Source organism: Phlebotomus papatasi, chromosome 1 (assembly GCF_024763615.1).
Source record: "Phlebotomus papatasi isolate M1 chromosome 1, Ppap_2.1, whole genome shotgun sequence".
NCBI lineage: Eukaryota > Metazoa > Arthropoda > Insecta > Diptera > Psychodidae > Phlebotomus > Phlebotomus papatasi.
In genome coordinates, this window is record NC_077222.1 from 109,857,765 (window position 1) to 109,875,032 (window position 17,268).

Below are 17,268 nucleotides of genomic sequence, written 5' to 3' on the forward strand. Positions count from 1 at the left end.
TGTTTTAGAACAATGCAGAATTATTTATTCAATCTTTGTATAGCATTTTTTGAGAAATGTTTACAAAATTGAATTGAAAACAAATTAAAAAGACAGCTTTAGTAGATCATTTAGCACAGATATGTACTAAATATAATTTTTGACTTAATTGGAAAGTTTTTGTGTTTGATTAACTTACACAAAAATTACTGTCAAATCAAACTTTAAAAGAAAGCAGTATATATTTTATTACTCACGTGCACTAAAAGAGCTAAAAGAGGTTATAATTCAAGTGTTCCATAACGATTTGTTTTTAGTACAGAATTTTCAAGTAAAATATTTTAGTATAATGCTGTGTCAAATGATGTCCTCTTCATTAATGATGATGCTTCTTAAATTGAATTCGTTTACAATTGCTTAATTATATATTTTTTTAAGTTAGAAAGATTTTTCTGAATTTGTAATTTTAGTACAAGCATTAGGCATAGTAATAACGGATCCTAACTTAAATTTTTGATTTTTTTCTTTCATAGTTAAACTAATTTGTTTATAATTTAGTGTTTTTTTTTTAAATCACACGTTAATTTCGTTTTGGTACACGCCTGTACTAAAAATCTAACTATAATTCCCATTCACGATTCAAAATTGAACCTCTCAAATGATTTAAAAATAAAAAATTAGAAATTAACCAATTTTTTTCATTGACAGATTAATTGTAAATAAATCATAATATTTGTGGTTCACGAAAAAATTGCTTTACCAAAAGACTTTTATCTATTTTTTCGCAGAAAGTCTAACTTTTCCCCAAGACATAATAAACAAGTAGAATTTAATGTCTTTGGGAGTAATTGTTTTCACTTTACGCTGAATGGCCAAAAAGATGAATCATTCTGTTGAACTCATGAATTATTTCGAGAATTTTAAAGTTTGCCGTGTCGAAATAAAAAGCAAAGAAGAACAAGTCAGGAGAAAGAGAATGAAACATAATTCACAAAAATACATTCTTAGGAAAATTTGAAGAAAAAAAATCAGCGGTTTCCCCAGCAAGAAATTCACATGTCTGTTTTTTTTTGATTGTCTATCTTTGGGAAAGATGCACAGAGTCAGAGGTTATTTGTAACATGTGAGGCGAGTCTTATCGGCAAATAAAACAATGCATAAACAAATTGTATTTATCGTCTCAATGAGAGGGTTAAAAATCGCTGCAGTATGCTGCTCACGCAAAAGTGCTCTTTGAAGCATGTTTCAGTATAGCGAAATAGTTCAAAACAATTGAGATAGAATTTTTTTTTCTTCAATGCGCATAGACGATTTGTCGATTAAAATGCTAATGTTGGGAAATGACGCAAAAATTCTCTTTTTTTTGCTCGAAGTCAATGGGAGAGAAAGGTATACAATCGCACGATTTTGGAGTCTCAATATTGCTTGGTGTACCTGTTAGTGCGTTGTGAACATAGCGGCAAAACGGTTAGAGATATCGACTTTTGGTTTTCTTGGCTCTCACCAAAAATTTTTTTTGTTTACTAATCGTTCTTAGAACAAGTTACTTTCAGGTTTCGCACAGGCTCTGGCTTCGAACACTTCATATTATTCCCATATTCTTTTAATGAAGTTGACCTAACCTTTTCAGGAAATGAGTGATTCAAAGGTCAGATTTATTAAAGGAATATGGGATAAATATGAAGTGTTCGAAGCCAGAGTGTGTGCGAAGTCTCCCTTACGTTTTCTAGGTCAAAATTTGAATATACCCTGAAAGCCTAGATCTTTACTAATTTTAGGAAATTGTGTTTGCTAGAAATATTTTAAAATCAACCTGGGCATATTGCGAACAGTTGTAATTGAAAACCATATGTATTCTAAACATATAGAAGACAAATCAGCCAAATGGTCTAAGATATGAACATTAATTCTTCGAAGAACCCACCACAAATTGCCATTTATTATTTTCTCGTGCATTAAACTGATTAATACTTTTTTTTACCGCTTAAACTCAAAGAGAGAGTAGTTATATAATCCACTTGTTTTTCAACCTGTGAAACGGCTAGAGGCCAAACGGGAAGAGATATCGACTTTCGGTCTTTGGCGACCTTCCCCATAAGTCAACATTATCTAGGACAGGCTTTTCTTCTTTTCTCCCCACCCTCTCCTTCCACTAAAATCCATGTTTTTTGGTTTATTTAGAAAACGGCTCCTACGATTTCTTTCATTTTCGAATATGTTTTAGAATATGTCATTTTAGTAATGCAACTAAAAGTTAAATTGTTAGATATACTGTTAGAGTAACTTTCAAGCTACATTAAGATGGATTTTTTTAATAGTGCTAGAAAACTTTGCTTAGAATTTTCAAGCATTTTGTTCTATACAAAAAATATATTTCGTATAATTGTTCGTGAATGTTTGTGAATTCCTTTTGGGGACTTACGAAATGTTTGTAAATCTTATAACACATACACAAGTTCGTAAAAGTTTGTACTTTTTCACAAACATTGTTTGTAATATTATCACTTGATGAGCATTTTTGTTCTTTTGCAAATATTTTTTTGTAAATGTTTGTATACAGAGAAAAGTGTTTGGAAAATTTTGTCATTTGTTCGTAAAGATTTACCAGACAAACAAAAATATAAAAAAATATTTATAAATTAACAAAAAAAAATGCTCGTGAAGAAATCAGGGGTGACATGATCACTTATTTTCGATACTATCGACTATCGATTCTGAAAACTTTAAACGATAGCTGTACTTCCTGTAACTAATATAGATGTTTATCAAATCAACAGTCTCATTCTTTTAAGAATATCAAAATGAATGGCCCAACAATCCGTAAAAAGTCGACATTCACTTAATCTAACAGATATAGATTTATCGATACTATCGATTCGATATTGTCGAAAAGTTATCATTCCACCCCAGCTGACGAACAAAGTGGCTATACGATTTACGAACATTTTGTAAGTCTCAAATAGGAATTCACGGACATTTACGAACAATTTTACGATTTTTTTTTTGTGTGTAGCACTAATTAATGTCAATTACGGCTTTATCTTTATCTTTTATCTCTAAGATCACTGAAACTGAGGGGCTAATTAATGGATGCCCTGCCCATTGTGATTCATTGTGTATTTAATTGAATTTTCTTCACACTACGCTCCTAATGCTCCTAATATACTCGGTTCTGATGATTCTTAAAAATGTTAAAGGATGCCAAAATTTCCGTTGAAATAAATATAAAATTCGTACTACTAAATTGGGGGCGTGGTCTATTTTTTTGTAGTGGGCAGGAGACTGTGAAACTAAGCCTTAATCGACGTTAAGCTTCCATGAAGCTGCAAAGTAGAATTATTACTCATTGAAAATAGGAAAAAAGATAGTTCTCCGTAAGGTAACCTTGTATCGGGGCGTGTCCAAAAATTATTAATGGGCGGAGCTTATTTTTTAAGGTATACCAATTGAGTTTTGAATTAATTCGAATGATTAGCGAGGAAAGAATTCTTATTTTGTGCGGATTTTTGCGAATTTGAGCACACTGCGAATTTTCTTTTGCTATTTTATCAGCTAATGTGTATTGGGTTTGTGTGTGAATTGAAAAATTTTCATATGAATTCCAATAATTGATATTGTGCCTATTGCAAGTCACCTTGTGCCTCTTTTTTCCCCATTTTTTTTACATGCTCTCTTCGCGCACACAACACAAAGTAGAAAATTTTCTCTTGTGATTGCATATGATTTGACTCACCCAGTTTTTGATATTATTTGTATTTGTGAAATTTTCCTCTTTCAATGTGTCATGACGTCATTTGGTGCTTTTTTTCTTTCTTTGACATTTTTTTTTCAAGCAATCTTATGCCACATTGTCAATGAATGTCTGTGGGGGCAATTAAAGTCGCGCGATAACTAATCATTATCATTATATTTACGATGGTGTTAAATTTCTCTCGCATCATGTTCGAATGTTAAGGGGGAATCCTTGAATTTCTCTCTCTCTAATATACTCCTTATCTATCGTAACACCGACAAGAAACATTAGTCGTCATAAGATCGACAAGTTGTTTAGTGCATAAGATTAAAGCAAGTGATATTGCAAATACGTTAAGTTTACATCTTTTTTTGTTTTTAGTAAAAAAAAACCGTATCAAACACTTATAGAATTTGCCATAAATAACAAATTTAATCGATGTAAATACCTCAAAAGGTCACATTTTAAAACAAAGATAACAATATTACTTACATTTAAAAGATTTTAATCTATATAGCAATTATAAATTCACAAATGAATCCATTGCAATTAGAAACAATTAGCAGAATTATTATTTAAAATTGAAAAAAAAGAAAAGAAACGAAAAATGCTTCACGTTTGACCTCCAAATTCGCCATTGAGGAATATTTCAATGTCATAGACATGTAATTAAGTAACTTATTTGGTTCAATATAAAATTGACATGCTCCCTCAATTTCTTTTTTTTTTTTGAGGAAAAATATTCATTTTCCAATGTGTGCTAAATTTGTAGACAAACAATTAAAAATGTGGTAAAATTTTAATGCTTTAGCCGTAAAGTCAAATCAGCTAAATTGGGTGGCTTTTGAACCGTGCTGTGTTAAAAATAATACAGCAATTTAGCACGTTTGGAATTTTAATTAGAACTATTCAAAAGCAAATTATTCAATCAACTGTAGACTTTGTTTGTCAATCTATAAATATACATGATTTTGGATTATTTCTAAAAGAGAAAAACAAATATTTAGTTCAATTGTTGATGTGTCAGATTATTTTTTACATGAAACATTTTCTATTAAAAGAATTCGGTATTTTATTAGTCTAATTTAGTTTTGAAACTTTTGAGAGGCATTTCAATTCAATTTCAATTCAATTCAATCATATATTTCTCCTCAATTATGCTTTGTTGCGTCTGCCGCCGACTTACCGCTACCGATTTCATCAGGTAAACGGCAGAAACCCTGATGACCATGTCACATAAGATTAATACTTTGTGAACTGCAAGAATGTCAAAAAAAAGATAGCAAGTGTTTTATCATTTCTCTCTCTCTCGAATTTCCCCACTGTGTACAAAGTTGGCAGCCATACAATCGCTCGAAAATCGACCGAATCACAGTTGTCACGCATGGAAAATTGCTCGAATTGCCTGCAATTCAATTTCAAACTTTCTTAATGAGTATGCAAACTCAATATGTGTATGCAGATGAATAAAAAGTCGTTGTATTTCAAAAAGTTTGTCGACCGAAGGGTGACGCATTGGTGCCAAATGCTTGATCTTGAGAGAGTCTACTGTAACTAAAAAAAAAAGAAATAAATGCAATTTTCGTTTATTTTTTTAATTATGTAAGAATAAATAAATATATAAAATAAAAGCCTCAACCATCTATAATGGTTACTGAGGCATTTCGTTTAGGTTTTAAAATTCAGGATTAGAAAATTAAGACCGCCAAAATATGAATATATCAAAATTGTAAACTTTATGCCTCCGTATTTAGATAATTGTTCGACCTGAGTCAGAACAAAGATACATTTTGAAAAGGTATTTACATGAGCTACAACATACTAAAATTTAGCTAAATTGGACAATTTTTAGGTTTTGACAGTTATTCAAAATAACGGACAGAAACGTCATATCAAAATGGCGACCCCGTCATCTTGTAGATCTCGTGAATCTTACCCTTATGCCGAAAATAGACACAAGCTGATCCTGGAGAATACTCAGCTCGTGAAATTTGGCGGTAAACGATCAGACCAAATTTCAGCGTAAATTTCTATTAAATCTCCACACTTTGATTGCTGAAAGGCTTCTTAAGTGCAACATCAATTGATTTTTCGTACAGTAAGGAGCACTCTGATCTTCTTTTTACTCCAATCTTAATGAATATTAAGATTTTGCGATATTGCGTAAAATTGTTCTCCATGTTTTTTTACCCAATTGACATTTCGAAAAGCATCCAAAAACCCCCAAAGTTAAGCTTTTTATTTTCAGCACTGGCGCTGATGTCCCCAAATCCCCGTAATTTCACTAGACCTCATGAATTTAGAAGATCAGCCTGATACTCCAAATTATGGGCTGATCCGTGAGTATCGACACCAATCCTCATTTTTTGGGCTGATCCCTAAGCCGATCCCTGTCTCTATTTCGGCCTTTAGATGTAAAGATGAAAGAAGTATACCCCGAAATTCTCGCAAAAGTTCGTCTCCTGGCCCAGATCGAGAAATACGTAGAGTATTTAGATCCCGGCAAAGTGATGAGAAGTGATCACCGATCCCTTTCTTAATCATCCTGTTTACCTCTTTTTGGTTAAGTTCTAATTTTCAAGCTGCTGGAGTTACCTGATGGGTGTGCGAACCATAATACATTCAGTGATTGAACCTACATGCAGTGTAATATATGCAAATTTTTCCCCAGAAATTTATTTAATTCCGAAAATTAATTTAACTACGAGAAATCAGATGAAATATGTTCCATCAGAATTGTTTTAATTTTGCATTTGTGATCTTTGCAGTAAAGATGAGGTTTATTACTGCCTAGCTTATGAATAAGAAATTTCCCGACCTTGTTTGAAAATTTAGTATGAAAATTCGAAATTGAATTTGAATTCTTCGAACTTCTACGACTTTTTGTGCAAATAGAGTTCCATTTACCTTTCATCCAAGACACTATTGGAGAATCAAAATTTACTTCTGTTTGGGCTCAGTAAATGTGTTCAGGAAATCCCATTTTTACATTAATATTTTACCGAAAATAAGTATAAGGGCAGTTTAGGAATAAAGCTGATAAAATGACTTTACTCACGGGGTGCCCCAAGGCTCCATTTTTGATCCAATCCTCTTCTTCTACTTCATCAATGACGTGCTTAAATTTCATATAGGGGAAACTGGGGTACCACCAAACACTTTTGAAAGATGCGATTTTGACTCAATTTCCTAAGAAAACTGTGAATTTTAGAAAAATGTTGCTTACCCCATGTTATACTCTTGGGTATAGGCTGCATATTAATGTATACAAGGATGATGTGAAGCACTTCAATTTTCCGTAAAAAGGAAAATTGTGTCACCATGCATTTTTCGATTTTTTCCAACCACCCGGGGTACCAATAAACACTTTCTGGGGCACCAAAAAACATCTCATTTTCTCACCCATTGAAGTTATTTTGGGCATTCACCCCAATTCCTAATTATAAAGAATGTATTGAAAATGTAAATAATTCTCAAAAAAGCACTGCAAAATTTAGAATTAGTGACCAAAATAGCAAAAAACTAAAGCACAGCACACCGAACATATTTGTCAATAGATTTTTCATCATTTTGACATCATTCGACTTCTGACTGGAAAGCAGCGCCACTAAAATCGTGGCAAACACTATACCTAAAGTTCAAATTTTACGCGCTCTTCTTATTATTTGTAATAAAATCGAGAAATCATTCGTCAATCCTTGATTAAAATCACTTAAGAATCATTAAGAATCATTTAATACAAAATTGGGTTCTTGAAACTATATTTCTCTTGAGTCTTGAATGAAAATCCTATGAATGGATATAAATTTCTGAAATCGAACAAAGAGGGAGATGAAGAGTAAGAAAGATACGCGACATCTGTAATTGTGAGAAATTTGCCTGTTTGTTGGTGCCCCAAACTCTGTTTTGTGATGGATTTTATATTCTTTTAAAAAATGTGAACATTAATTTCTTTAGTAAATACATAAATATTATCCCAAAACATGTGGGAAAGTACTGGTGTAGTGAAATTTGATGTAACTTATTTCAGTTTTATTTTCCAGGTAGATATATAAATGACTAAAATTATCAAAATCTCACAATTTTGCGAAAAAAGATTCTTATTTCTGAACTACTTGAATTATGTGGATCATTCTTTCTCTGGACAAGCATCCCTATAGTATCTATGATTTCATGTAAGTCTCATTCTCTGAAGTCTTATACCTATTGAAAAAATCGCAGTGTTTGGTGGTACCCCTGTTTGGTGGTGCCCCAGTTTCCCCTATTGTTGCAGTGATCTCATTTAGGGTAAATGTGCCAAATTTCGGCATAGTTGCATGGAAGCGTCAAAGTCTAAAGTTTGAAATGTATAATTTTAAATTCAAATTGATTTTTTTTATTCTTTCTTTTTAAAACGTGTTTCTTGGAACCTTGTAAAGAGTTTACCGTCTTTGTTTACTCTAAAATTATTCTTAATACATTTTAAAATGAATAAAAATATAGACATAGCTTTGGTACCCTATTTCGGCTACCTTCATTCTCATAGTTCCTTGCCCTTCGAAAATTCCTACAATATCTTTTTCATGTCATATCGTTTGTCGAAGCTACATTTTTGTTATTCTTTTGCATTGTATACTCTCTAGAGTACGTAAAATTTAAAAGTTCATGGAAATTTGAGGAACAAGAAAGGTAGCCGAAATTGCAAGCTGGCCGGAATTTGGCACACTTACCCTATTAGTATTTCAAGCTTGCTCTAACGTTATGTGTTACTAGTGAAAAATTGGACTTAAAATATTATTATTCCAAAAAAGAAACTGTAATTCAATATTTGAGTGCTTAACCTAAAATTCTAACCTTAAAATCTTAACCTTAAAAACGTAAAATTCTCAATGTGACACTAAAATTTCCACAGGGCGATATGTCGATCAAGATTCAGAAATGTCGATGTGTCGATCGAAATTCTGTAAAAACGTTACTCGATTCGTAATAATTTCAAGAGTGCGCCATTATTTTCAACATTACTCTGTTATTATTCATGGAAATGTTTGTCTGTGGAAGTGTTTTGTGGCACGATGCTAAAATCGCAAAAAAATTATGCATCTTATATCGTGAGGAGAAGGCGATAAAGTGCAAGCAGCTGTCTCGAAGAGTTCTTTTTCTTGCTTTTTTTGCTGCCTCCAAAGCACATGAGAATATTCCAAACAGCTGATTTCTTGCTTCAAAGTCTCGCGAATATTGAGAGACAGAGAGAGAGAGAGAAACTCAAGTAAACATTTTTATTTAAGTTCCTCCTTACTTTAGCCTCAATCGCCAACTCTAAACACTGACTGGTTTAAATGCCACATACTATGAGACCCACATAGACATTTTATGAATGTGTCTTACTTCTCAATATATTTAATTGATAAAATGTGATAATTTTTCCCATCGCCCTCACATGCAATTCAAATGCACAATAAATGAATGTCTTTTGATGTCCGTTAATGATTGCTAATTGCCACGTCCAATTAGTTGATACACTTCAATTGAGCCGTATGAAATTTCTCATCAGATAGAATATGTCACATTCCTGGACATTTTCTAACTTGTGCTCAAGTTCGTTTTTTTTTCACGTGTTTTTTATTGAATTTTTCTGATTAAAAAGATTCAATTGACTTTTTTAGTGTTCGTTTTTTTTTCGTTGTTGAATTGAACGTGTGTCTTCTTTTGTGTTTCTAAACTTCCAATCGTGTGCAAAAAAGACACTAATTAGCATTATAATACAAATTCATTGTCAATTTATGATGTATTGGAAGAGAGATAAGAAAAGAAGCACAAATATTCTTAAATTGTGAAAACACTGTTTTAATCACTTTTGATGCGAAAAAAAATCAAGAGAAGAATATTTGTATTTTAATAAAACAATGGCGAAGGAAAATAGCAGAATACTTGAAATCTAGTCGAATCTGAAGTATACAGATTACAGATAGAGCATAAACGGGTAGAGAGAAATAGGGAGTTTAGGTCTAACAAACACAATTTTAGAAGGGTTTCTAATTTTCGTCCTTGAATTATTCTGCTTAATGTTTTTTTCAAGGTCAAATAAAAAACTGTTCTATAGGACGTATTTTTTAACCTTTTGAGATCAGTTCGGATTTATTTGAAATGTCCTGGAATTACGGATAACTTCGAATTGCTTATGAATCATTACATTAGGGTAAAGTGCCTATGCTTTGTACGATCCCAAGCAAGCCTTGTAATGACTAAACTGAGCACTTTTCCCTAGTTTTAAAAATATGGATGCGATGAGTTACCTATATTTTGAAAGATAGGAAAAATTAGTCATTATGAAGCTTGATACCGTGTAAAGCATGGGCACTTTCCCCCTATCAATATTTGATTTTTATTTAAAATAAAATCGTATTCAACGGAATTTTTAAAAGTAAATTGTGGCTTCGGAATGCAGTCAAAGAGATGAAACTGCATTCTCAACCGAAATTGCAATGTATTCCGAATCCCAAATTTATTCTACGACTTTCATCTTTCAAGATAATTTAGCAGTGTAATCGATCATAATACAGACCGATTTTGAACCGTCTCTAAAAGTACTCAAAATATAGGAAAAATACAACCCTATTTTAGAATTTATACCATGGTTTTTATCTCGGTTTAGAATTGATTATCTCGCAATATGGCACTGATTTTATTCCATTTTGGGATTGATTTTATTCCGTTTTGGGATTGATTTTCCCGCGTTTTGGGATTGATTCTATTCTGTTCTGAGATTGATTTAAGATTCTATTCCATTACGAGGCTAATTCTTTATTTCATTTTGCAATTCAATTTATTCCGATTTGAAATTGACTTTATATTTCATTTGAGGATTGATTATATTCTATTTTGGGATTGATATTTCGTTTTAAGATTGACTTTATATTTCATTTTAGTTTTGATTCATTTTGGGATTGATTCTATTCCACTTTGGGACTGGTTTTATTGCTTCCTGGGATTGATTTAATTCTATTTTTTATTGATTAGCTCTTATATTTCATTTAAGATTTCTTTTCTATTCCATTTTGTGAGGGATTGATTTTCTGTATTGGGATTGATTTTATTAAGATTTTAGACTGAATCTTTATTTTATTTTGAGATTGATTCTCTTTCATTTTGGGATTGATTCCATCTCATCTCTTGGTTGTTCCTATTACATTTTGGGATTGATAATATTCATATTGGGATTGCTGATTGATTTTATTCCATTTTGGGATAGATTCAATCTCATTTCTTGATTGTTCCTACTTCATATTGGGATTGATAGTTTTCATATTGGGATTGGTCATTGATTTTAATGCATTTTGGGATTGATTTTATTCCATTTTAGGATTTATATTTCGTTTTAAGATTAACTTTATATTTCATTTTAGTTTCGATTCATTTTGGGATTGATTCCATTCCATTTTGGGACTGGTTTTATTCCTTTCTGGGATTGCATTTAATTCTGTTTTTTTTTTTGATTGGCTCTTATCTTTCATTTAGGAATTGATTCTATTTCATTTTGTGACGGATTGATTTTCTGTTTTGAGATTGATTTTATTCATATTTTAGACTGAATCTTTATTCTACTTTGATATTGATTCTCTTTCATTTTGGGATTGATTCCATCTCATCTCTTGGTTGTTCCTACTTCATTTTGGGATTCATAATATTCATATTGGGATTGCTGATTGATTCTATTCCATTTTGGGATAGATTCAATCTCATTTCTTGATTGTTCCTACTTCATATTGGGATTGGTCATTGATTCTAATGCATTTTGGGATAGATTTTATTCCATTTTGGGATTTATATTTCGTTTTAAGATTAACTTTATATTTCATTTTAGTTTCGATTCATTTTGGGATTGATTCCATTCTATTTTGGGACTAGTTTTATTCCTTCCTAGGATTGATTTAATTCTATTTTTTGTTGATTAGCTCTTATATTTCATTTAATAATTGATTCAATTCCATTTTGGGATTGATTCCATCTCATTTCTTGATTGTTCCTACTTCATTTTAGGATTCATAATATTCATATTGGGATTGCTGATTGATTCTAATCCATTTTGGGGTTGATTGCATTTTGGTCTATTGGCATTTTGGGATTGATTCCGTCTCATTTCTTGTTTGTTCCTACTTCATTTTGGGATTGATAATATTCATATTGGGATTGCTGATTGTTTCTAATCCGTTTTGGGATTGATGATTGATTCTATTCCATTTTGGGATTGATTCCATCTCATTTCTTGATTTTTCCTACTTCATTTTGGGATTGATAATTTTCATTTTGGGATTGGTGATTGATTCTAATCCATTTTGGGATTGCTTTTATTCTGTTTTGGGATTTATTCTCTTCTCTTTCTTGATTCCATTTTGGTATTGATACTTTCCGATTTTCGTATTGATTCTTTTCGATTTTGGTATTGATTCTATTCCATTTTTCAATTTTATCCTCATCTAGGCTTTGAACTGTCAAACTATTCCATTTAACGTTACTAGTAAGAGCATTTAGTAACTCTGGAATACTTTGTCGTCTCTTTTTTTATTAATTTTCTTTTTTTCTCTTTATCTGACCATTTGGTATATATTTTTGTACAGAAGGAAACTGAAAAAATATATTACATGAGTAGGAGGGGGGGGGTCATCGAAAACTCAAAGATTTTGTTTTTATTTGGCTTTGTGCAAAAATAAAAATCATTAACAATGTTTGTCACAATTTAAAATACACCAGAAAATGTAGGTCTTTTTTTTGAGTTTGAGCAATAAAAAAATGATGTTCGTTTGTCCAGTGGAAAGGTCAATTGTGAAATGAATGTTTAAAAGATCATTCGAGATTTTTTAGGCAATTTTGTTCCAAGGGATTTTATATTTCAAATTATGTCACTTTCAAGATCATCTTGAAATATTCAATGAGCAATGCATTTTTTGGCCGGAGTTCATGGGGCTCTGTCTATAAAATCAATCAATAAGCCTGATGGAAATGTATGGAGTGCATTTGGGTGGAATTTGAGTGGAAATTCCAGTAGAAATAAAAATAAATTGAAGAACCATCAATTCTTTTTCGAAGAGAAAGAATGTTAATGTTATTGATGACAGGGAAAAATTTATGAACTTTTCTTGATCATCAATAAAAAAAAAGAATTGTGGAAAAAGCTGCAGGTCTTGAGAAAGTTGAGTATATTTTTCTTGTAGATTTGATGAAAGTGTAAAAAGTTTATGAGGGAGGAAGAATAGACAGAAAATTGTGCAAAAATAAAATTAAAAGTGATATAAAAGTGATTTTAAGTGAACTGAAAAGTGCTTTGAAAGAAAAAAGGTGACATTCAAGAGGATTTCTTGTATGATTGCTGTGTACCAGGTGATTGTAGGTGTTGGGAAGAAGTGTCTGGGAAGCTGATGCTGGTGACAGTGTTATGGAGATGTCGAAGAAGCAGTTGATAGAGGGAGATGTGCAAGTGAATGAGGAGAAGACGAATGGGAGACTTGGGCCAGGAACCAATGGTTCAGTGGCCAAGCATGGTATGTCCAGCAATATTCTGATGGAATCCCAGAAGTTTGAGGAGCAAATTGAAGCGTATATGAATACCCTGGAAGAGGATGATATTCTCTTCAAGTCTGACGATGATGAAGAGAATATCCGGAATATAAGTGAGGAAATTTCTCTGGGATTGCGAAAGAAAGTTCGACTGCCACGAAATAAGCGCACACAGAGATCTTCTGCTGAGACTCTGTCCACATCTTCCTCAGAGGCTTCCGATGATGAAGATATTGTGGCTGTGGTGAATCAGAAGAGTCCTCTGAGGACACCAGAGGCACTCAATCATCACCAATTAACTTATCCCATTCCACAAATTCCACGTCCCTTCATTTTTACCATTGAACGACGTCGTCTGTCGCAGTGCAAGGAGGAAGAAGAAGAGGACAATCCAGATAAGACACAGAGTGTCTCGCCCACCGCTGTATCCATTCCTGCTGCATCAGCATCGAGTCCTCCGGCCGAAGGGACCATCGTAAATAGGTTTACAGTGACCAAAGCTGAGCAGGATATTGTGCCAAAGGCTGAGGATGACAAAAAGGAGCAGCAGCCACCTAAAGAGGAAGAAAAAGAGATTCCCAAGCCAAATCTTCCGCGACCTGAGATGGAAAGCCTCCGGAGTTACACCAAACAGCAAAATTCCCAGACAATTCACTTTCCCTGCTCCTCGCCAACGGTTAAACCAAATCTCCAGTCAATTTTCTCACCATTGAATCCTCATCTGGACAAGAAATTTTTCGATACCAGCCTCATTGAGATACGACCAATCACTGAGAGTACAAAGTCCCTCAATCAAGAGGATAGCATTGATTCGCCGCATGAAGTATGGGTTCGGCGTACTGATGAGCCCAAACGTCCGCCAAAATCCGTAAGTTCACAGCTCCAATACTCACTAAAATTCTCTCTTATCACACTCCCGACATGTCTCACAGAGCTCTATAGACCCCAACCTCAACCATGCCCAAATTGATAAGGAAGAGTCTCATAGAACCATTTGCTTGTCTAACACGATACTTTATGGCATTTTTATTCTCGAATTTATTTGAATATTTCTTACGGGAAATATTCGCAAAGTGAATTTTGAGAGATTTTCCGTAAGACTGATTAATTTACTAATCTTTAATTCCGAATTAATTACTATGCTGAGATTTTATTAAAAAGAAGACTAAATTTGCAGTGCCGGCCAAAATCCTGAAAGCCAAAATTTTGAAGAGACTAAAATCCGAAAGCCGAAACCTTGAAAGACAAAATTACGAATGCGTCAAAATTCTGAAATCCATAATTCCGAAAATAAACATCCCGAAAGTCTAAATCTCTAAAAGTCGAATTCTCGAAAAGCGAAAACACGAAAAACCAAAATTTCAAAAGCCAAATCTCAAAAAGTCAAAATTTTAAACGCTAAAATTCCAAAGAGCTGAAATCCCGAAAGCCAAAATTTTGAAAGCCAAAATCTCGAAAAGTCAAAATAGAGAAAATCAATATTTCGGAAGCCCATATCCGGAATGGGTTAAAATCCCTAAAACCTGAATTCCAAAGAATCCAAAATCTTTAACGCCAAAATCTCGAAAAGCGAAAACCCGGAAAGCCAAGATCCCAAATGCCAAAATCTCGAAAAATCATAATTTTAAACGGCAAAATTCCAAATAGCTGAAATCCTGAAAACCAAAATTTCGAAAGCCAAAATCCCGAAAGTCAATATTTCGGAAGCCCAAATCCCGAATGGGTCAAAACTCCTAAAACCAAAATCCCAAAAACCAAAATCATGAACGCCAAATTCTCGAAAAGCGAAAATCCCAAACGCCAAAATCCCGAATGGTCAAAACCCCTTAAACCTAAAGCCCATAAAGCCAAAATAATGGAAGCTAAATTCTCGAAAAGCGAGAGCCCGAAAAGCCAAAATCCCAAACGCCAAAATCACGGAAAAAACAAAATCCTAATATGTCAAAATCTTAAATGCCAAAATCCCGAATGTATCAAAATCCCGAAAAGCTGAAATCCTAAATTGATAAAAGTACTTAGGATTTTGGCTTTCGGAATTTTAGCTTTGAGGATTTTGGCTTTCGGGATTTGAACTGGCGGCGCCCCAAAATTTGAAATTACGTACTTTGGTTTAAGAAGAATATTTTTAGTGGGTTATCCTCTAAAAGAAAACGTTTTTTAACGCAAAGAACAAGAATTTTCTCGAAGAATCTGACTGAAAACAATTTTTGTAAAATCATTATGAATTTGAGCTTTTTAAAATATCAATAAAATCCTTTACTTAGCATCTTAAATACTTATATATTTTTGGAAAACAACACTTAAGAGCTGTTCTTTGGGGAAATTCCTTTCTTTGATTCATTATTTCACCGATTTTAAGATTTTGACTGATTTAGAACAAATAAACAACTTTTTTTTTTAGGAAATTGCGTTTATTTTTGAGTATAATGTCCCAAAAGAAATGTTTTTAGACCTTAACGGTTTTGGATTTTTTTCTTGTAAAACCGGCATAAGATATTTAATCTGATTTTGATGATTTTAAGTAGTTCTGAAAATCTGTAACACTTTTCATTGGTTTCTGAAAGAGTGAATATTGGCTTTTCATGGAAAATGGTTTAAAGGTATTGTTAGGATTTTGGGGGTAAGGTAAAAGCTTTTAATCACTTGAAACCACCTTCAATCACTCGCGACCGAAGGGATCGCAAGATGTGCTCCCAGGTCCAGGAAAAATACCATTCATTAATTCATTTTTACTTAACTTTTCTTTAATTCCCGGGGGCTGCATGGGCCACTTTGGAAACTGAAGATAAGAGATTTCTATCCCACTGGATCACTGTCTGACAAATTGGGGTGGATCTTTCTGAGATTGTCTACAAACTAACCGGGGCAGACCTAAAAAGTTTTGCGCTCCCAAATTCCAAATAACGAGTGAAATATTTCAATCTGTTACAGTTGAAATTGTATATGCATTTCTCGCAAGAATTATAGCCTAAAGGCGAAAAACTGTTTCCTGTGGAAAGTTGCATACAAAAACGAAACAGTCTCTTCTATTTTCCTTTGAAACTTAATTTGGACATTTTTTATACTCTTTTTGTTTAAAATTTTCTTCAAATTTGATTTTATGTTCCCAAATTTAATTGTAATACCTCAGTAAAATTGAACTAAACTGAATTTAGAGTGATGTTTAAAAGAAGAAGAAGAAGAGTGCGAAAGAGTGAGATAGACATATGCAATCCGTTTGATAAAGAATGGAATGCGAATTTTGATTTCATGAAATTTTCTTGATCTAAAATGTGTGCCGGAGACATAAATGTAAATTTTCAAATTTCTTTTTCATACAAGATATCCCGATAAAGAAAAAAATAATTTTTTATGTGTTTAAAAATCTAATTGACATCCAATTTTGATGAATCTGGTGGAAAGAAACTTTTCTTGAAGAGAATGCTGGAAAATGGATCGAAGATTGTATGAATAATGCTCTGTATAGACCATTTCCATTGATTAATTTCGTAACAAATTTGTTAGAAAATTCTCAATTCCATAATGAAAAAGAGTGCTTTATAAGAAAAAGTTCAATTTGGTTGAACTTTTTCGCATAAGACCTTAAAAATAAAAATTTGGAACAGTTTTCCGCGCTGTTCCCATTCAGAATAGCGCCATCTATTGAGTGTTCATCATGACACTTTCATGCCAGTGAGTTGTCAGCTACTGTCAAAAAACCATTTTCAAGTTTTAAAAATTAGATTTTTGGACATTGTCTTTTAAAAAATACACCTGTAATCCATTTTTAATCGAGTTGGATAATATTATTAGGCGTTTTGGAAAGCTTATAAGCTTGAACAAAACACCTTTTAGCCTTTTAAGGACGAGTGGGACACCGGTGTCCCACAAACGAAAATAATCTTTTCTGATTATTTAGAGAACAAAAATAACTTTCTACATTAAGAAAAGTTCTTTTTTTGTTTTTGGGACACCGGTGTCCCAGTCGTCCTTAAAGGGTTAACTTTTTCGTCTCTTCTGGGATTCTGAGTACCCAAAGCAGCATA

The 17,268-nt window shown here is 32.8% G+C and overlaps 1 protein-coding gene across 1 annotated transcript in view; it reads left to right on the plus strand.

Annotated features, from left to right (window-relative positions):
- Positions 1-17,268, plus strand: part of LOC129799236 (uncharacterized) — a 144,223-nt gene that overhangs the window by 11,595 nt on the left and 115,360 nt on the right. The window contains exon 2 of the mRNA XM_055842952.1: positions 12,901-14,111. Within this exon, the coding sequence (XP_055698927.1) occupies positions 13,122-14,111 (990 nt within the window). The 5' untranslated portion in view covers positions 12,901-13,121. The remainder of the gene's footprint in view (positions 1-12,900; positions 14,112-17,268) is intronic.